Source organism: Corticium candelabrum, chromosome 11, assembly GCF_963422355.1.
Source record: "Corticium candelabrum chromosome 11, ooCorCand1.1, whole genome shotgun sequence".
In the NCBI taxonomy this organism is placed as follows: Eukaryota; Metazoa; Porifera; class Homoscleromorpha; order Homosclerophorida; family Plakinidae; genus Corticium; species Corticium candelabrum.
In genome coordinates this window covers 1,161,303-1,183,986 of record NC_085095.1, presented here as the reverse complement: position 1 = coordinate 1,183,986, position 22,684 = coordinate 1,161,303, and the positions used below count along the sequence as shown (strand labels likewise).

Sequence of the window (22,684 nt, the reverse complement as noted above, 5' to 3'; positions counted from 1 at the left end):
CGAGACAAGACGGATGCCTGCTCACTCGACACCATGAATAATCCACCATTCATGTAAAGAAAGGTTAGTAAAGTAACATAGATCACTCTCCTATCTATGTAATTAATCTAATTGAACATGCGCAATTACAGTACACTGCAAGTATGTACAGTACACTTCAGATTTACTGTCACGTAACTCACTTAATAGACTTGCAACTAGAACAAACAAACCGGCTACCTGGCCGTTTCAAGCTAGCACATTTAAAGTAGAACCAGTCTTTACACTGATCACACTGGACCATACGACGTCCAAATATTTCTGTCATTCTGCATGAACAATATACAGGAAATGCAACAACAGAACTAGAACATCTTCTGATGACTTGTTTTGAGGGGAAGTTTCGTGGAAAACTTGTTATAGTTCCTTGCTGAATGCATTTCTTCAGGTGTTTTCTCATTTCTGATTGTAACAAAATAAGGTTACAAGCTATATCCATATTTATTAACATAAGGTAATTCAATGACTCACCTGTCTACGTGCCAACGACAGAGAAGATGATTTGTTTTGTATCCAAAAGCAACTCTAGCCCCAAGCCAGCCAGTGTTGTCTACAGCAACATCGCATTACATTGTCACATAAAGTAAGTAAAATTTCAATGTCAAAGTTGACTGCTAGGCGTTCTAGTTCTAAAATTGTGCTTGTGTACTGTTAACCATTCATTGTATAGTGCTGTAGATATTATACTGTAGCATATGCAGTGCAGCATGCTAAACTGAACTGTTGTTCTGTCTTCTGTACTATGCTGGATATGCATGGGAAGTGTAACTTTTTCTTACCATCATCAGTCATGATTGTTTTGACAATAATGGTTGGTGAGGCATCTTTCAAAGCTTGCAAGAAACATTGAACATAGCTTCTTTCTTCTTGACTACAGATGCACCATCCAACTGTTCTGCCTGTGAATACAGCTATAGGTAGGCTCTGAAATTAATGCCAAAGTTGTACAGTACAAACCCTGTCCAAACTGATCTGCAACCATGACAGTGATAAGTTTAAAATCATAGTGGTTTGTTCCATGCATGGAATCCATGCAAATCACTTTTGAAGCAAAGGCTTGAAATAGCTGCTGCTGGTGCCTTGTTTGAATTGCCAAGAGAAATGAATCTGCTGGGAGGTCAGGGAGAGATTCACATTTTTGACCAAATTCCTTGTACAAAAGGACTGGATTATGACTCTCTTGTTGCAACTGTTGAACAATGGAGCACACAAACTCAGCGTCGTTAGAATGACCAAACATAGATAAATCAATGCAACTCTTCTGAATATTCCAAACGTCTTGTCTTGTAACAAAATGGTCTCTCCTAGCTGCATTTTGGATGTCATCCTTTACATCTCTGTTGCCAATTTCTTGCCTGAATTCTAATATAATATGGTTATATAGAATCTATGAATTATTGCAGAGGAATGAGAATTTCATGCTTAGATTGGATGGCTTCATTGAATTTCTCAAATCTGTGCATTTACTGTGAAATGCTGTCTTCATTCTCACCTTCAACAATCCTTGTCATTGAAACACCAGCTGACAGTTTCTGTACAATTCTGACCTTTGCTGAATTTGAAAGTGGCAAAAACCTGCACTCCTGAAGGTCTGGGCTGTGTCCTGTGTAGCCACTGACATAAAAGACATCAACTTGCCCACTTTTCTCAATGCACACATTCATTCTGGCCAAGCAGGGTGTGTTCATCCTTTTGCTGTCTTGTTCCTTCCGCTTTCCTTTCAGCTTCTACATGCTTTTTTTCTGGCTTCAACAGCAGACATAGTAAATCATCCTTTTTCCATACCATTTACCATCACCTCAAAAGAATATTTGCAATTTATTCTTTGTTGGTTCGTTATGAAAGCCTGTCAAGTGTATTATGATCTAGAATTGCATGATCTTGTGTACTCTACTTTCTTCACACTTGGTTGCAGCTACTTCACCTTTTCTGGCAGTTCTGAAGAATGTGGGTTTCTTCACATTCTTTCCAGGTCAGGAACTCATCCATGGAGTCAAACTTTAATTCATGTATTTCTATACACCATGACCTCGTCTAGTCAATCTGTACAGCAATGTTTGTGGGCATCTCTTAGTCTTACCCATGTCTATTTTATGCTCTGAAACAACATGATTGGTGAGACTACTCAGTTGAATAAACTTCTTCTGACAGTCCCCAACCAAACAGTTGTGAAAGATTACCTAGTTGTAGTTGGCCTGATGTTTCACTCTTTGATGTCTATGCAGAATTTGTCTTGTTTTGAAGGAACTGACACGGTGTGTACACAGAAATCGTGCAATTTGATGTTTACTACTACCCAAGCTGCTGTTAATTGTCTTTTGATCAATCTGACAGATAAGATAATATCCCAATTAGTATTTATTAACTAATCTCTATATATACACACACACATGTACATATGTATATGTATATCCTAAACCACTTAAACATTTTAGGATTATATTCTGTTTAACCTAATTATGGGAAATCATTTCTCTTGCTATCTTGATCTTCTATACTTTCATACAGAACAAATATAAAATGTATTAAATAATATATGTATATATAATTTTTATTTTATTAATTTTATTAAATTGAACAGAATAAGCTAGAAGTCTAACTAACAACATGCTGTTTCTACAGTCCACAGCTAGTATGAACCATGATGCTTTTACAGATACCGAGTATCCTCTTTTCTGCGTTTACTGTTTAGTAAATAGTCGCTGCCTGACTCAAAGATTCAAAGAGTTGGTGTGTATGTATGTATGTATGTATGTATGTATGTATGTATGTTTGTCTGTCTGTTTGATCACCTGTCTGTTTGTCTGTCTGTCTGTCTATCTGTCAATATCTATGAGAAGGACTAGTTTATCTTTATAAAATTTCTTAGTATGCACAGGTAGAGTATTTATGAAAATAAAATATAATACTGAAATTGATTCTATTTTGCTGGCTGCCTCAACCCCCAGATGTGATCCAAGGAAGAGATGGAGAGATGTGATAAGAAGAGATCTCAAGGACATTCTCCAGTGGCAGCCAAGAATGTGGCGTGTGAGGTGCACTCCAAGAATTTCATGATAAGGCGAGGCACAAGTGTGTGGATGAGAGACAGTAGCCTGTAGTGACCAGCAAGGTGCAGTCTACTAGTAGAGTCAGCAGTGTCTCTTATGGTTCCGGAGTAGAGGAGGGCTACAGTTCACAGATGCTTACCAGAAACCTCACACCGTTTCTCATCATTGGACTTGTTGCCCCTTCGGGCAAGCGTGACCTTGTAAGGGTAGCTTTAAAACACAGGACAGGACATGTGTGCATTTGTATATGTTTGTTGTTTTTGTATGTTGTACGTGTGACACTGTGTGTTTGCTTGTGGTCAGCCACATTTGTGGTGTACTCCTAAGCCTGTTTTGCATGGCTAAGAGCTGAGCTACCATTTCCATTATCTGTGGTTCCAATGACCAAGTTGTAATTTTGAGGTTTCTTTTTGTCTTGCAAACGGAAGTGACAGTATTTTGAACAGGAGATAATGTAAGGAAAGTATACAGAAACGAGTATATACGACTTGCTAATTGATATTGTCTATCAGCAACTTGCTTGCTCAATGACAATAACCATTAATTGTAAATACATACTAGTTGTGAAAAGTCTACTCAGTGACAGTTTGTTACAAGTTACATTATAATAGGAAGAACTAGCTATAAAGCAAACAGAAGTGCTTTCAACACATCAGACATGAATAAAAAATTTGTTGGCTACACCTTTCATTCTTTTATGGAGAAAGCTAGTTAGCTAGCTGTAGTCTAGCTGTAGTCAAGAAACATCAGTTGAAACTGAGAGAATTAATAATTAAATTAATTTTCAAGTTTGCCAATTTTTGTAATACTGGCGGTGTTTCTAAAGGCAATTTACCAATTAGGGAAGGTGGACAATCTGTTAATTAAGATTTCAATCAGATATTTATTGCTTTTACATATACATATCAGTAAGAACCTACACCAACACTACTCAAACTATGATAGAACATTGAGAAGGGCGCTATAGCTTGCTTTGTGCTAGGAATAGTAACTATTACTCACGTCCGCGCGTGGTGTTGTTTTGTAAATTGAAAAGACTCATAAATTTAAATATATACATATAATTTTTATATATTTTACAACAGCTACTTACAACGTTCTTAATATAATTACAGTAAATCTCAACCCAGCACATCACCTCCAACCTCCAATATAAAACAAGTCAACTGTGAATGTCTGCAACATTGTCTCTGCTATTTTAACTACTAACTTTAACACTGATGTAATCTAGAATAAGTAAGAGTAACAGTTGTAGCTCTGGAGGCAATGTTTGGTATGTTTCAAACTCACTGCACTGGCAGTGCATGGCTGTTGTTTAGTAGTTATAAATATTTTTAAACCATACCTCATACGCAAACCTAGTATTCCTCAATCAATAGCCTATTTCTACTACTTGAAATGTCTGTCTATAACTCTAGCTAAAAAGCAGACGCGATCTACTGCAATGTTCAGTCTAATGTTGATTTACTTGATAGGTGGGATTATCCATGACGTTGCGTGGGCAGCCGTCCGTCTCGTCTGTACGTACTCGGCAAATTGACCAACTTGCCCCTGTCAAATAGAGCATGGAAAACCATGGTATTTCCATGGAATTTTTATGGTACTTTTACCATGGAAACACAGGCTTTCCATGGAAAGCATGTGAGAAACATTCCAAGGAAAGCATGTTAAAATACCATGGTTTCCATGGTTTTCCATGGTATTATGGGTTCATGGTTTCCATGGTTTTCCATGGTATCATGGGTTCATGGTTTCCATGATCATGTGAGCATTAAATTCCCAGGTCATGCAATTAGTTATGAATGAAGACACACTCATGAATCTTTGTTGTATGTTTATGTTGAATTAAAACAATTGTTCTATATATAAACAAACATGCACAGATAGTCTAGAATAATTGACAATCACTATATGCCAAGTGTTTTCACTGTTCACTCTTCTGGCGACATCAAATTTTGTCGGCCAGGCACTGATTAATTTCGCTGGTTTTACAACCAGGGAAATGCTTTTGGACCAGCGCTAAAAAAGAGAACAGTTTAACTTAGCACAAAATTGAAACATCAGAAACACTGAATATGCTTACACAGTGTAGAGTTAGTAGCTTCTTGGCAGGAAGAGGGGCCTGGCGTCAAGATTCCTGTGGGTTTTTCTTCCTCGAACGCTGCATTTTTCAATTCTTCATTACTAAATAGTTTGACTGCCAGGTCTCTGACAGCAATTGAAGGCTTCTGGGCTTCTATAGTTGTGGCTTTTTAAGTTGCTTAATAACGCATCAAACGTTCAGTAAAGTGTTGGAATTAATATTAGCACTAGGAACTGTCATACTCATGCTGTGGCCATTTGTGTCTTCAGAGTTGTCCTAAAATTCAATAACGAGCAAACATTGTTACTAAGTGACTATTTAATCAACAATACATGAGCTATACTTACATGATCACTGTTGCCTTCGTATTCATAACTTCGTAACTTTGAATTCAACTTCGAAACTTCCTGTAAAATCAAAATATACCAATAATACAAGACAACCAACTAAAAGAAACATTCTCCAAAATTACGTATGTCCGAGTAAAGTCTAGCAATCAAGGTGACAACAACAATCAAAACCCTTCCAAGTGCAATTGCATACAGTTGACCCTCAATTATCCGACCTCCTTTGGCCAATCTCAGAAGACAAAAGATGAAAGAACAAAAACAAACAAGGTGTCTGAGCTTCAATTACACCTTGAAATTTAAGTCCCCATTAAAGCTATTTTCCGGAAATATGACTTGAGAAGCTCTGAAACATGTATATTACAAAACAAACCTAGTAATGGCATGCAATGCTGGCACATACAATAGACATAATTCTTCCATCAAGGTACAGGATTTTAAGCACGAGCAAGAAACAAACAGTTCTAGTACACAAAAACCAGCTACTCTTTTTTACTAATAGTCAATAATAGTCAGTAATGTCTACGGCATGTGTACCCTTTTAGAGCTGCACTACCTTTTGCAGCATCATTGCCACATGATGGTATCCTATTTTCATCAGCACAAAGATCAAATATGCAAGGATCAAATAACCAAAAATGTACTGCAATCGAACAAAAATCATTTATTCATACACACATACTGTATGTCATGATATACACACGTATGCATAAGGTAGATGACAGTAATACATAAAAACCCTGTATTGGTCAAAGAGGAGCTGCTGCACTACAAAGTGATGATGCCAACCTTAAATTAAAGCAAAGGCACATTTAAAACGGCTGTGTAGCATCATTCAGTTATTATACCCAAGTATCTAATATTGTAGAATAACACACTTTTATAGTTTACTGTAAATAGTTAGATAATTTACTCAAACAATTACACATACTTTATCTACAGAATATATGAGCAACATATATTTTATGGCATTCCTACAGACCGCTTCCCTGAGGTTTGCAATGTCAAAGTACAACTGGAGACTATAAGGTCACAGTCAAGCGTAAAACTTTCTAATAGCAGGCATTCATCAAGACCATCTGTTGATATGATTGTGTTTCTATGTGTACCTGCCTTGCTGTAGCTGTAATGGGCAAGCATTCAGAACAGGTGACAGTGTCTGTTCCGTGAACACAGAAATGGTAAGTTTGTCACAGAGTTAGATTGCAACATGAATCGATCTGTATGGATCATTCTGTGAAGCACCATACATGATTATGATGATGATGATGATGATGATGATGATGATGATGATGATGTCATAATGATGACGACGACGAGTGAATCACTGCCTTCTACACTGTACAAGAATCGACATGATGGTGTTACAAAAGTAATCTATAGTTTGATCATCATGGTATGATTTTGCTTCAGCGAGAGTCAGTTCAGAGAGAACGACAAAGTAAAGATATCGTAAGATTTTCAAATACAAATAGAGTGAAACGTTGAGTCCACCCGACCAGATATCGTTGTATTAAGCAAACAAGACAAGAAAGCACGGTTTAATTATTGAGATCTCTGTCCCTCATGACTCAAATTCAATCAAAGGACATGCATGGGAGTACAGAAGACTCGAAGATCTACCTACTGCAGTCCAGATTTTACTGATTGTCATTAGATCGAACAACAGACATAGTGACAGACTTTCTATGATATTGTGAACACATGCCTAGATTTGAATGACATTTGATAAGAACTTGCAGACTGCTGCTATTTTAGGTACATTTTGCGTAAATAAGCCATCTAAGACCATCCAGTAGGTTATATTTGAAATCAATTGGTTCCGCTGACATGCTGTTATATTATGTTGCCAGTGTACGAAATTGAAGTAAATGATGATGGTATGTCCATCGCTACAATGAAGACTGTATGTCAGTTCCATTGTGCAACATACCTATATACATTGCTTTATGATACTTTTTCTCACGAGACATCGCGGGAAATGCAGTAACTAAATTTCTGTATCTGTTCAGTCACGGTGCCGAATGTGTACTTACCCATGATACATAGAGCTGTCTCAGCTTGCCGAATGAACAACAAAAACTACGCTAAAATTATAGGCGATTCTAAATGGACTTGTTTGCTTTGTCTTCGTCGCTATTCGACCAAGTACAACGCTTGGCGTCATGTCGCTCTGAATCACAGAAATCTGCACGAGACTAGAGAGAAACTTGATGAAATTTCTTCTGATCTCGAAGGTGCCGGCATGTATTGTTTAGACATAAACTACTTCAGTTAGATAAAATACTCCAACTAAAACTGTAGAATGACGCAATGTATTAATTAATTGGTATAATTGTTATTTTTAGCTAATAGTAATTAAATAAAATATATTTACTTAATGCGATTTATGCACCACTGCTGTCTTGCTTCTCTATAGAGCCCAAGAACCTGTGTCAACCTGACAGTGTGATCTCATCTGCAACGAAAGCTGCTTCTGCACAGTCTAATGAAGAGTTTGCATCTCTAGTGAAGATGAAACTTCAACAGATGAGCTGTCTAGCAAGCACCGGCGTATGGATTGTGAAAGCGAAGAGAAATCATTCACAAATGATTCTGAAAATCAATCAAGAGAAGATGTTCTGTTTCCTGGCTCGACGATTAGTCAAACTAATCACATCAGATCTGTTCTGGCATTCGTCACCAGACACAAATGTAGTCAAAGAATGACAACAGATCTGCTAAAACTAATAAGACTGCATTATCCACCAGACACTAGGTGTGCACAAAATTACGATAGTTTGATGGAGCAAGGAAAGAAAGAGCTGGAAGTAGCAGATAGACGAGAAATACACGACTTCTGTTCTTTGTGCAACGCCTTGTTCCTGAAGACGAAGAGGTAGTCCAATATAAGACACAAGACTGCACAGGGTAAGTATAATTATGTTAGTTTTGTGTGTGGCCGTGCATCCATGCACGTGTGTGTGTATGTGTGTGTGTGTGTGTGTGTGTGTGTGTGTGTGTGTGTGTGTGTGTGTGTGTGCGTGTGCGTGCGTGTGCGTGTGTGTGTGTGTGTGTGTGTGTGTGTGTGTGTGTGTGTGTGTGATGTGTGTGTGTGTGTGTGTGTGTGTGTGTGTGTGTGTGTGTGTGTGTGTGTGTGTGTGTGTGTGTGTGTGTGTGTGTGTGTGTGTGTGTGTGTGTGTGTGTGCGTACGTGCGAGAGAGTGTGTTCATGTGTAGCGTTTTCTGGACTGATACAATTAAATTAACATTTGCTATATTGTATACACTCTTAGCTTACGCTACAAAGGTGGAGAGGACGAGCAGTGTTTTCGTAGAAGGAAATCTTTTGTTTTAGTAACGTCCATAGAAGAACAATTACGGAGTCTGCTTGAGAGTACGAACAGTTATTTACATATCAAAAAATATTAATTAACGCCATTCAAAATTTTTGTTTTCTAGAAAAGGACATTTGGAAAGACATTGTGAAAAATTTGAGCAGCAATAGGTGTGACATTCGAAATGGCAACTGCTACAAGGAGATTATGAACTTGTTCTTAACAAAAAAACAACGTTATTCGCTACTGTTCAACTGCGACGGAGTACAGCTGTACAAGTCATCCGCTACAAAAATCTGGCCCTTGTATGCTGTTGTGAATGAGCTTTCGCCAAACCTGAGGTATACAAATTCAAGCGTTAGCTTAAACTCTATCATTATTTGATTCGATTACAAATTAGTCTTGCGTACTAGTGTGTTACTGTGTATACGTTAATGCTTGTTGTGTATCTTTCTACATTCATGCACTGTACTAATTTATTCCTTCTGAATGAGATTAGCGAGTCTCTGCTAGTCTTATCTAGAACATGAAAAATAACTAACAGTTCGAATATTATTAATTAAAATTATTTATTTGATAAATTACATTTAGATATTAATTAGTAAAACATGTTTAGGTTCTTGAGAAGAAATACGATCTTGTGTGGACTGTGGCAAGGCCAAGGCAAGGTCCCTCTAACGTCTATGTTGACGCTATTCATACGCAATATGAATGATCTTTTGCAAACAGGTATTACTAGATGATTTAATTGATTTGATATAATTTACGGCGGATTTTCAGCAAATTGTACAATACAGGTTTGAAATTTGTGCCATATGGTCTTGAAGAAGGAGTGACTTGCAGCGCCAAGGCACTAGTGTGTACGGCAGATTTGCCAGCCAAAGCTGACATGCTTTGCATGCATCATCACAATGGCAAGTTCAGCTGCCTTGTATGTGAAGAGCCGAGTCGTCAGGTTGCTAGAGGACGAGGCCACGTACACGCCATCCCTTTTAATACAGCTCTTCAGAAGAGAACTAATGAAAGTTTTGTACGCAACGCCCACCAAGCAGTTACTTCTAGTCAAACAGTACCATAGGTCTCGCATGGCGACAACATAGATGTTCATGCAAGATCTTGTATTTAATTTTTTCAGATTAAAGGAATAAAGTCGGCCTCTCCACTTCTCTTCTAGTAAACGATTTTACCCAGTCACTGCCGCAGTCATTGACTATATGCATTGCGTGCTGCTGGGAGTGACAAAAAGTTTACTCCACCGTTGGATAGATGTTTCAAGCAGAGGCTGTCCATATTTTATGAGAGATGAGGTTAGATATACTTCAATCCATCCGTTTGTTTATTTATGCATTTCTATAAATCTTGTTTTATCTCTGTAGATTGAGTCTGTAGATGAAAGGTTAAGAATATCCACTCTCCAGATTTCGTGCGGCGTTTGCCACGAGAAATTGGTAAATGTTTACCTAATTGGAAGGGTAAGATGACAATTAATTTGCCATTCCGATGCTGCCAAAAATGTTGATTTCTGCAAACTACATATTAACATCCTAGTATGTAAGTGATAATCAAACCAAATAAAATATACTCTTAATCAATTTAGCATCTTTTTCTAAATGCGAGTATGTCGTAATGATCAAATATGCGTGTTTTCTTCTATCTATAGCATCAGAATACCGATCTTGGCTGCTGTACTACTGCATTCCATGTTTGCAAGGCATATTGCCAGACAAATATTTGCGAAATTTTGCCCTTTTGGCTAAAGGCATGCATCTGCTTCTTGCTGCTAAGATCAGCGAAGAAATGGTTAGGAGAGCGGAAGTTGTCTTGAACGACTTCTACTATGAAGCTCAAGACATTTATAGTAAGTTAGCTTACAAGTTTATTTTCTAAGTTTGTAACCGACAATATCTCTAACTATAGGAAGCTCAGTTTGGATTACTACTATAGTTTAATTGATATGTTTACAACTCTATAGCAGTTGGCAATAAAGATATCTGCATGAACGCTATGATACAATCATACTGCATGTTGCATGTAATATACAACATAATTTGTTGTAGGTATGCTATTGCTATTTATATAAGTTTTACACTGATCTATCCATGCAGGAGAGAACTTCTGCGGTCTCAACGTCCACAATCTTTGTCACCTCTCCGACCAAGTGAGAAACTGGGGACCGTTGTGGACCCATTCATGCTTTAATTTTGAGGATTTGAATGGATGGATAAAGACGTTCTGCCACGAACAGGAGACGTGTGTTATCAGGTGAGAAATCTGCTGCATGAGCATACTCATTGTCAATATCAAGACAGCACACCTATATTGCAGATTGTGAAAGCAATGTCGACGTGGCAGGCGAACGTAAGAGATTGTGTAGCAGATTCGCGTGACGATCCTGCGTCAAACACATTCATTCAAGACATGACGACGTCCCTCCCCTATTCGAAATTGCATACGCGACTTTTGCAGTCTAGGTATATCTTTCGCTAACTCATGCGGTACACGCAATATTGCACATCTGTTATTTGTCAGAACCAAATATTGCAACATTTTCCCACCATGTAAGCCCGCAATTTTGAGCAGCAACCTGTACGATGCAGAAAAGAGTTAGATTCCAATTGTGGAGAGCTAGAGGAAGTGTCTCGCATCTTACTTAGATAACGGTGAAGTCTTTTACGCTGTCACCTACGAGAGGCACATCAAGAGAGAACCCTTTGTCGTCCTACTTCGCAGTTCGTCTGTTGCTATCATAAAGAAATTCCTTTATTCTAGACAGACCAACAGAGTGTACGTAGTCGTGGATGACCTTCAAAAGATGGTGTCGCTATTTCGTGACCGACTGCCGATGCTAACGAAGATCAAGAAAAACAGCCCGGCAAACGAGAGGTATACAATATCACTGTTACCAGATGCTTTTCAACTTACTGCATGCACGCTAGTTGATTTACATAATTTGTATCTTTCTTCTAGATCTTACATTGTCAGTGCAGAAGATGTGATAGAGAAAGTCATTTACATGAACACCATCCCTACCGAAACATGCCTACGTTACTCAACAGCCAAACCATTTTGAGAAATTATGACTGCCTGTTGTGTACGTGCAGGCGGACAAATTAGCAAAGACAGTCGCTGAGGCTTCCTTTTTGGTCTATAAGATTGCGGAAATTTTCAGAGAGAAGAGACAAGTATAGATCGTGACTCTTGATCAGCAAATGCACAATTTCATTGATATTTTGCAGTATAGTCTGAACAGTTTTGACTTGTCATTGTTGCAATTCTCGACAAAAACTGTCTAAACGTGCGTGTGTATATGTATGAAAATAAGTCTGCTGATGAAGCATAACTGTATTTGAATACATGTTAATGGCAAAGCTCCAAATCTCTAAGCAGCAGCTACTAAAACTATATATACCAACCAGCAAAGCTACAAAGTATTGTCTGCAGATTTAGACCCTGAAAGCAACATACACACACACACACACACACACACACACACACACACACACACACACACACACACGCACACACTAATGCTACACGAGATCATGAGCACAAAAACTGTTGAAATGACGTTTGACTAACTGACATACTATACGAGAACTGCACTAATTGATGATGCGGTAATTTAAGAATGCAATCCATAGATTACGATCATTGCCATCTTTGATACACGTACACGACAAACAATTTTTAATTATGTTACACTTCTTAATTAATTTCGTATCATGCCATGTACGTAGCTATCTATAGGCAAAACACTTGTGTGTGTATAAAGAGCAAACGTACTGTCTACTTCATAGCTAGAATTACACACACACACACACACACACACACACACACACACACACACACACACACACACACACACACACACACACACACATATATATATATATATATGTATGTATATATACATACATACATACATACATACATACATACATACATACTATAAAATGCAAGCATGTCTCAGTGCCATGCCACAAAATTTAAGGTTTTCTTGGTATACCATGCTATCCATGCAATCACCATGCCAAGAAAGCTTAATTTTGACTCAGGTTAACTCATGATGTACCATAAAACCATACTTGTACCATGCCATGAAAAGTATGGTATTCATGGTATATTATGCTATCCATGCTCTCACCATGCCATGAAAAGCAAGGTATTCATGGTAATACCATAAAAACCATACTTTTACCATGCTCAAAAGCATGGAAACCATAGTATTACCATGAATTCCATGCTTCTACCATGCTCTCTTTGACAGGGACGCGAGGACTAACGCACGTTAAAGCCTTTGTTTTTGTTCAAGAGGGATTGTGGTCACGTCCAGTCGCTATCACGTTGGAGGAAGACATCTAACTGAAAGTAAGACATCTAACTGAAAGTAAGAAATCACATGCAAGACAAGATTTGTTAGACAGCACGTTCGCGACATCAAACCGACGTCAGACCATGGCCAAGTCTGCTGCTTTCTGTTTTCCGCGTGTACTTTGCTTTACTACGGGCGTGTGTTTGTTTGCCTACTTTAACTAGGCTGTTGTCTGATAGTTCTATCCGCTCGAAATGTCTTTCTATGTGTTTGCTATATATAGTAACTTAGTCATATGATTACATCAGCAATTACTTTTCGGATATACGACTGAACGGGGGGACGGATTGACGTAACGACGATGCCAGATGAATTTAAGTTTGAGTTGGTAACACATGCGCTACACAAATTAAATTAGGGGTTCCCTCTCAGGGAGTCGACTCTACTACTGTAAATCAACAAAATTTCGTAAGCGGAAAACTTTCGTAAGTGTCCAAATTCGCCATTTTGTAAGTGTATAGATGCCAAGTTTGATACACCTGTTCCTCGCAACGTCAGCAACGTTTAAGTCGAAATGGCTTCAACCAATCGCTAATCCAATCAACGGGATTTTTGGAAACGGCAATTGAACGGGATATAACTATGAATGAGCGCTGACAAGGGCATAAGTTAGTGTAATTGGTTTGTGCTGTGATTGGAACTTTTTTTGCACAGGGATGTTAGCCAACACTATACAGCAGAGAGTTTGGAAATCTACAAAGATCTCTCTATACAAACTGTACGTGACCTGGCTACACCCCCTCTGCCTCTCCAACCATCAAACGCATTTTTAGATACTTTCTGCTATAATCTCTACTTATAAAGGTGACCTGTCTGTCTGTCTGTCTGTCTGTCTGTCTGTCTGTCCTGTCTGTCTGTTATTAATAGCAAACAGTGTCTGCAAATCAATAATTTCTGTGATTAAACTATTACCCGGGTGAAGCCGGGCATTGGAGCTCATATATATATATATAATCATATATTATTTCTTCAAGTACAACTATACATAGATGTCTATATACGTATACATATATATATATATATATATATATATATATATATATATATATATATATATATATATTTACATACATACATATATTTGTATATAATACAGATAACACAGATAACACATATCAGCCCTAAGGACGGAAGCACAAAGAGTCTAAGTCATAATAATTAGGCAGATAGTCACTAATCAGTCTTGAATTATACTGCCATAAACGAACAGATAACTGTTCATGAAATTACCTGGAAGCTTGGCCCAGAGACAAGCCAGATGATAGAAGAGACTTCTTGACAATTGATCTCAACACCTCCAGACTATGTGCAGCCCACACTCCGTATGATTCCACCACAAGAGGGTAAAACAAACAGCCATAACTTGAAACGTTAGCAAGATGGCGTTCATCTTTGTCCACTTCCCCAGCCTCAGCAGCAGCACCAGCTTTTATGGCAGCATTAATAAGGTGAGAGGGAGTGAACGAATATATAATATATATATATATATATATATATATATATATATATATATATATATATATTATAAAGGGTTAAAAAAATGTGTTTGGATCTGGTCGCCAGTTTGGCCACCTAGTGGAACGGTTAGTCGCCGAACTTTCACTAGTTTCTAGGTCAGAGATTCCAGAAGTAAACAAATCATTAATATCACTGTTTGAGATCCTTTCCCAGATTATCATGTTGGACACATTAAATTAATTAAGACCTAACTAGGAATTAGCAGTAACTTTGGATGAACACGGGCTAGTAAACACATCAATTTATAGTATTGTACTTGGGATTCTTTTTATGTAATAGTATGAGTATTCATATTTTATAGAAACTTTCAACTAATTGAATAGCTACAACCAAACAAAAATGTGGTTGTGTGGTTTTGTAATGTTAATTAATGTGATTATGGGGTTTGTCATCACATTCACATCCTGGCAATCCGTCCAATAAGACATGAGCATTCTTTGAGCGTTTTCTTAATTCTCTGTATGACTCAGTGCCACTATTGCTTTGCTGAGAACAGTACATCCGTAACTTTCAAGGAAATCCCCACACCCCACATGGTTTCCTATGTGTGCTAATCTCTGGAACGCACGTGATAAACGTTTGTTATTGTAGCGCTTCCATAGAACGTGGCATCATTCAACACCTAACTAATCATGCAGAAACTCTTGTCTGAACAAACTCTCTTAGTAGCTGCACGACGTACCTGGTAGTTCTTTTGATAGAAAGACACTCGTGCAGCTTGCTGCGGAAAAAGCTGTTTGTTTTGCCACTTTCGTACGCCCACCGTTTGCACAGATCTACATAATTGTTTTTATTTGTCTCAATTCAAGATGGTCAGATTCTTCGTTTCCTTTGAACAGCATAGAAAAGGATCTAAATAGGCAGTTGCCGTCACCTTCAACTACGATTAGCTGCGGATTTCATGTTTCATTCAGGAGAATTAAGCTGCTGCGTAATGGCGTCTCGTCACTAGAGCTGTTGACTTGGATTTGTTGGTGTAGCATATATGAAGGATAGGAGTGACCGCGATTGTTCGAAAAATTATACGCGCCTGCAGGTCTTTAGTTGGGTTTGTCTGGAGCTGATGGCAGAGACCAATGAGATCGGTACAGGCAGTAGAGTCCAAAAAGGATAGTGTACCAGAGAATAGCAACTACTCGGCAATACTGTAAATCCAGAAATCATAACGGTCTTAAATTTTAACGATTTTGCCCAAAATTGACATGCTTTGGAAGTTAACGTTTTTTATTAACGAATCTTGATGACCAACGTTCTTTGACCAACAATTTAGTAATATCCTATTATTCTAACAGTAATCACAAGACTAGAACTCTGTGTACTACTGTTATAGTACTAGTACAACCAAATGGTCACTACAGAGAAGTCAGTTGATCTGTAATTTATCTAATATTCCAATGTCTTTCCACCCTCTTCTTAACATCTGATCTTGACTTGAAAGCCATTCCATGTTCTTGACGAGCCAGCCAAATGAATGGGTTTGATCACAGATGTACGCAAGTCTACGTTGATGTTCTCTACTGCAAGGCCACTGTCTAGTAGTGTCTTCACTTTGTCAGCGTACCATGAAGAGAAGAGCTCCTTTAAGTGATGTTTAAATGGTTCATTGGTAGCCACATCAAGTGGTTGAAGTGACCCAGTGCAACCAGCTGGAACCATTACATACCTGATGTTGTGTTCACGAAGACTCTGCAAAAACTCATCACATCTGTGAGCAGCAAAAACATCAAATGTACATAGACAAGGTGCATCAGGTGAAAGACCTAGTTGTTCCCGTTGTCTTGCCATGTAAGGATCCAAAATCTTCTCTATATACTCTAGCATTGTGTCTCGATTTGACCAGTGACTCGCAGAATGAGTAATGTTCCACCCAGGGGGAATGTTCACAAGTGGGTGGCACCTTGGTGTTTTGCCAGCATAGATAACTTGAGGTGAGATAAGTTCTCCAGTCAGTGATATGGCAAGAAGAACGGTAATTTCTCTTTTATCCTCTAAGCCAATCGTGTCCATTTGCTTGGATCCTTGCACCTCGAGAGTCCAGTCACTCACAGGCACCATTTTGGTACCGGTTTGATCAAAATTGAGCACCATAGACAAGGGTATGTTATAGTCTTTAATAACTTTTTCACAATACCCATTGCAGCAGCTAGGACTATGGAAGAACTTACAGGAGATCCACTGAGACGAAGACCTTGAATAAACTGCTTCGTTAGTTTGTCAATATCCTCTGGTAAAAGAAGAGGACGTCCTTTTTTCTTGGCAGGTAGCTCTACTTCATGCAACGTCTTTCCATCCTTGAGCTGCTTGAGGACCTCTCGCTTGAAGTTCCTTACAGTGGCTTCAGAAAGAGCAAACTTTAAGCGCTTAGAGAAAGTGTCAACTGCGCTCTTGTTTCCATGAATGGCAGCAAACTTTCCAATCTCAGCTTTCGTTGCTTCGTCAAAATGGTGCCGCTCGTGAGACTTTCGTTTCCGTCCACGTTTTTGTAGATCGATGTTCTCCCTGTCCACAGCTGCTACAGAAGCTGCTGCAGCAACTTCTGTGCTGTCTACAGGCTTGAACCAATGTGTAAGCGACATTACTGGTCGTACGCAGTACGCTGCTGTTCAAAATGGCGTGTGTAAAAGCACGCATGCGCAAAGTAAAATTGCTTAACGTAATTTATTATAACGATGAGAACTTGTTCGTTATATTCGTTAACATTAAATGATCGTTATACTTTCTGGATTTACAGTAGATTGCTAGGTGATACGTTGTTACATGATATGTATGAAGGTGCTAAGTAGACGGCATAAGTCGCAGGGTGCCACTAAATGGTGTAACACAAAACGTCTGCTGAGCAGGTGGTCCGCATCCAAGAGTTGCTGCCACGAAAGATTAGAAACTACCAAATATTTCTAGTCGCCAAATTGGCGACGGCATCGTACGTTTAGTCGCCAGCCATCTAGATGTTGTCGCCACATGACGACTTGGCGACCGACAAAAATGCCAATTGGCCAGTATCAGTAGACCGCAACCTGACATTTCGCCAACCAAACAGGAGACAACACACATGTGCATGTACATGCAATGATTGACATGTTGTTGCAATTTATTTATACTAGGAACATCTGTTTTTGTTGAAGTGGCACCAGATGACTGTTATCATGTTGTATGCAGTCAAAACATAGAAACCACAGGTAGATTAGGATCTAATCTGAACAGCGCGCACACAATTAGTATGAAGTGTATACTGTAGGCAAGTAGTTTTAGATAGCGGGTCCAATCCTAAAACAGGGAAACTGTTTCTAATTAATAGGCCTTCAGTCAGTGCTTGTCACCAGACTCAGTAGTAAATTTCAGAGACTGCAGCAGTGAGTGCATGAGTGCATGGATTGAATGAAAACCATATATGTCTTGCAAACTGCGTGGTTGGGTGTCTAAGTACTACATGTGAAAGCTAGCACCTTCTAATGTTATAATTACATATGGAAGTACGGCAAAGATTGATCCTTACTACATTCTGTTTGAACACCAAGAGCAGCTGTTTTGATATTTCTTCTTAGCTACATGTCATAGGACCTTTCATTGCCAAAATATTCTCAATGTAGCAGATTTTTACTTTAGATTTTTACTTTAGATTTTTACTTTAGATTTTTCAAGGTTCCCAGTAACAGATATCTATTTCACACCTTGTTGTGGTTACGCCATTTAGAACAGGTTTCATGATTGACATTGAAAGTAAAGTACAGCAGCTATACACGCACTTCTGGCGTTTGCATTTGTCTGACTTTGGATTGAGTATGAGTCTGCAAGTAGATCTAGTCGCTGCTCAGTTGTATCTAGCTGATGCTCCATTAACTCACCAACTATTCCAGGTTGCAGGGGATGGTAACTGCTTCTTCCGTGCTTCATCACTGGCATTGACTGGGTGCACTGAAGGTGAGCATGTAAGCTTCGAAAGCAAGTAGCTCAGAAACTACAACACAATGCCATGTCTATTGCTTCTTCTATTGTCGCAAAGGCAAAATTCTGTGCCTGTGTATGAAAACATCTAACCTGCTAGTTGGCTCCTTGCTACATGATGATGCACTTTGGACACGTTTACTTCTACAATGGATTGTGGCAGTTATACATTAGAAGAGAGCCTGTCGAGAGCATTGGTGGAGGAAGAAAAGAAGACAGTGCTAGGTGGTAGATGGTGCGGTATCCACCATATCTGGGAACTAGCAAATGCCCTGAAGAAACCCATTTATATTCACTATCCAGAAGTGAAAAAACGCATTCGGCCATTCTTAACACCGTTGTGCAACCAATACAACATTTTGGAGAAGACTCCATCCATATAATGTGGTCTAGTTTATCTCTACCAATCAGTCTGCAAGAAAATGTTGAGCTGAATCACTTTGTGCCACTGTTGCCTATGTCTAGTGTAGATCAGTCAGAAGAATTCACTGTAGTTAGAGGAAGAAAGTGGAAGTTGTCAGAAACCTTGCCTAGGAATATTTCAAGTACTGCTTCACTGTCCAAGAATATTCCGCAATATGACGACACCAGCAGAAAAGCTACCTCAAGAAAATGAACCAGACCAAAATTTGCAATACATTAACCTCCTGGCTAGGCTCGAGTGTCCAGCCGGCCATTTCCCCCGCGGCGGAAAAAGACCGGCTGGAGACATTCGCCACTCAAACAAACCGCCGACTCTCTTTCCTCCAATCAGAGTGCCGTTCAATGTTTGTGCATTCTAGATAGGGATGCACGTCGCTATTGGCTCTTTGCTAATGTAATTTCGCTCTGACGCAAGCACGTGTACTCTCGACATGTGCCATCCAAGTCTACGAAACACATGTCGACTCTTTCCAGCTCTTCTCGTTGTCTGTCTCTCGTTCTAAGATCGCTAGACTCATAGTTTACCACAGAGGCCAACTAAAGGTCGACCACAATGTACACAAATCATAGCTCTGCACGTCGCCCTGCGTTGAGTGCAAATACCACTCTTTGTAGATGGTCTACTCGTTCAATGCATGCAACGTACGACACCGTGAGGGACTAGAAGTTGTTTTGCATGCGCTGTCTAGTCCTCCAAGTACGAAAAGGAAGATAAAGCGAAGACGACGTGCAGGTGTAGCTCACACGCTAACGAAATGTGATATCAGACGGTAAAAGCAATTGACTACTCAGTTACAAAGCCTTTAGTAGAGAGCCAATAGCGACGGGCATTGCTATCAGCAGTTATCGTAAATACACGTGCATGCACAAACACTAACCAAACGTGTAAAATCCTGATTGGAGGATAGAGAGGCAGCGGTTTCCTTTGAGTGGCGAATGTCTCCAGCCGGTCTTTCTCCGCCGCGGGTGGAGCTGACCGGCTGGACACTCGAGCCTACCTCCTGGCTAGCAACAACGCCAAAGGAGAGGAAAGACGACAAACAGAAACTAAATAGTTCTTCCTCAGAGAATATCACTATATGTCATTCAGACACCGAACAACCGGATTTGATTTGTTCTACATCACCTAAAAACAACAGCCTCTAATGTCAAGCTCCACCCAGAAAAGACGCCAGGTCTTTATTGAAACATTTTAAAAATGGCAACGAACCTATGAGCGAGAGTACCAAACGATGTCATGGCTTCGCTGTGACGTATATGCTACCAACAGGTCTCTTGTTGCATCGCTTTGGTGTGAATTGTGCCGGCGCTATGAAATGAAAATTTATGGATTAAAACACTTTTCCAAGGTATGGCTTGATGGATCAAGCACACAGTCTGTGTCGTCTATAAGGTGACAGGATAAGGTAATACATTGGATATTGGAATAGGATGTTCAATATTCATAATCAAAACATTACTCACTCAATACATATTATTATATACAATAATTATCGGTTATTGTAATATACTGCTTATAATAGTGGATTTTTTTATGCAAAAGGACCTTTTCCAGTACCTATAGTATCCGATACAGTAATAGTGGAGTCACATTCTGCACACTTGCTTCTTTCAATGAAAAAGAGCAGTACAATACATGTACTGTACGTGTATGTACGTTTTCTGCAATCAAACAGTACTGATTTGAGAAGAATTGAGTGAGCGGTGTTTGCTGTGCTCTCGAAGCCTTCTTAGACAGGAGGAAGTTCTCAATCTCCGCAACATGGTGGTGAAGGCGATCGTCAGCTTTTCCAGCATACAGATCACAACGCAATGCATCCAAAGCCTGGAAAAATTCCAATGTGGATGGTTGGACAGCTGCAGTGGGACTGGCACCGACCTCGTCATCATCATCCTCAGATTCAGCTTCAGCTTCAGCTTCGTTGCTGGTCAACTTCTCGGCAATCACCTGCGCAATTTGCTCTGGGTTTTCAGATGGCTCATGTAGACGGGTGCATCCTTGTCAAGTTCTGAATGCTCTTGGATGTCCTGGGCAAGCTCAGACTAGACTTCAGGGACAGTGTTGTCCTCAGTGGCTTGCATCTCAACAGCGAACCCAGCCTTCCTCCAGCAATTCTGAACAGTGGTCTCTGTCACAGACTGCCAAGCATCTTTTGCATACTGGAGGCAGTAGAGCATGTTGATGTTCTTCTTCAGGGCCTTGGTGTCCAGCTTTTCAATGGTGGGACTATCAACTAGCCCGCCAACTTTCGTCAGCATGAGGCGGCGGTAGTTCAGCTTGAATGCGTTAATAATGCCAGCATCACATGGCTGAATAATGCTGGTCGTGTTGGGAGGGAGAAACACAACATTAACATGATCAAGGCTGTATTGAATTGCTTCACACTTGTGTGCTGGACAGTTGTCTACCAACAAAAGAACTTTCTTGCCTTTGCGGCGAAACAGCCGATTGAACTCAAGCAGCCAATCGCAGAAGACCGTCTCTGTCATCCACCCTTTGTTGTTACTTGTCCAGAGACCACTAAGAGCGTTAGCTGGAGTGGTGTGAGCAGCTGCCACAGCACGAGGCATCGTAGCGGTTCCAATGCCATGTAGAGGCAGCCTGGTCGCATCCATGCATGTTGCTACTGCAAACGTGATCCTATCCTTCTGGACCTTGCTGCCCTTGACGTTCTCACTCACCCGCGCAAGCGTTCTACGAGGAAGAGCTCTCCAAAACAGACCCGTCTCGTCTATGTTGAACACGCAAGAGGGATCGTTACTCACGCTACTAAACAACTCTGGCCAGACACCATCAAACAAATTCCACGCAGCAGCGGTGTCTGCATGAGCAGACTCTCCATGATGACGTTTGGAAGTTATGCTCCGTTTCTTCAGGAACAGCTGAACGTAACTCTTCCAGTCAGCGTCACTCGATGGAACATCTTTGGCATCAGCAAGACCAGCTCGTTGCAGTTCTTCAGCGATGGCTTTACCCTTTGTGATAAGCAAATCGTAACTGATGGAGTTCAGGGATTTATCCTTGCAGGCGGCGTAATATGCTTCCATGCCCTTCTCCAGAACATCGCAGCGTGTGGACCAGTTTCTCTTTACACTCCTCGATCCCTTGGAAGCTAGTGCCAGCAAGGAATCTTTCTTGCGCAGAATGGTCGACACTGTGGGCTGGGAGATGGAGAAATGACGAGCAATGTCTCCTTGGCTGGCTTTCGGGTTTTTCTCAGCGTATTCAAGCACTTCAAGCTTTTTCTCAACAGTCACACTGACTCTCTTCTGGGCCATTTTGACGACGAGAGCAGCATACCAACAGGATTCAACCAGCAGAACTAGCGAGCGAGAAGAAACCTCTACTGCAACGATGAGATTCCAGAGAGCACTTGCGAACTGTAGCAAACAAGTGTGACAAGCAAGTGCCTTGCCCGTTGCGCTAGATTGTGGAATACGTCGTATGATAAGAGTCGACTTGCAATGTAAGAGTTGTACGACTTTCGACCAAGGAGTCGTATGACTCGTGATTGTCTATAGTAATTACCGCATATAATAATAGAAACTCGAAATTCAAAGACCCACGCTATAGACGATACAGACTGTAATCAG

The 22,684-nt window shown here is 39.9% G+C and overlaps 1 protein-coding gene and 3 long non-coding RNA genes across 4 annotated transcripts; 3 read left to right on the top strand and 1 right to left on the bottom strand.

The window, feature by feature from the left end:
• The first annotated feature begins 10 nt into the window (after window positions 1–10).
• LOC134186857 (uncharacterized) lies at window positions 11–7,341 on the top strand. Its single transcript, XR_009971018.1, has 3 exons — window positions 11–63; window positions 6,643–6,700; window positions 6,762–7,341. It is a non-coding gene; the product is annotated as an uncharacterized LOC134186857 (long non-coding RNA).
• Window positions 7,342–8,352: 1,011 nt separating this feature from the next.
• LOC134186538 (uncharacterized) lies at window positions 8,353–9,039 on the top strand. The gene is made up of 3 exons (XR_009970968.1): window positions 8,353–8,429; window positions 8,794–8,894; window positions 8,960–9,039. It is a non-coding gene; the product is annotated as an uncharacterized LOC134186538 (long non-coding RNA).
• A 1,192-nt stretch (window positions 9,040–10,231) lies between these two features.
• On the top strand, window positions 10,232–12,202 carry LOC134187341 (uncharacterized). Its single transcript, XR_009971079.1, has 5 exons — window positions 10,232–10,693; window positions 10,941–11,097; window positions 11,161–11,306; window positions 11,365–11,718; window positions 11,803–12,202. It is a non-coding gene; the product is annotated as an uncharacterized LOC134187341 (long non-coding RNA).
• Window positions 12,203–21,133: 8,931 nt separating this feature from the next.
• LOC134186486 (tigger transposable element-derived protein 6-like) lies at window positions 21,134–22,369 on the bottom strand. The gene has a single exon (XM_062654466.1). The coding sequence runs from the start codon at window positions 22,367–22,369 to the stop codon at window positions 21,134–21,136; it is 1,236 nt and encodes a 411-aa protein (XP_062510450.1).
• Between the last annotated feature and the right edge of the window lie 315 nt (window positions 22,370–22,684).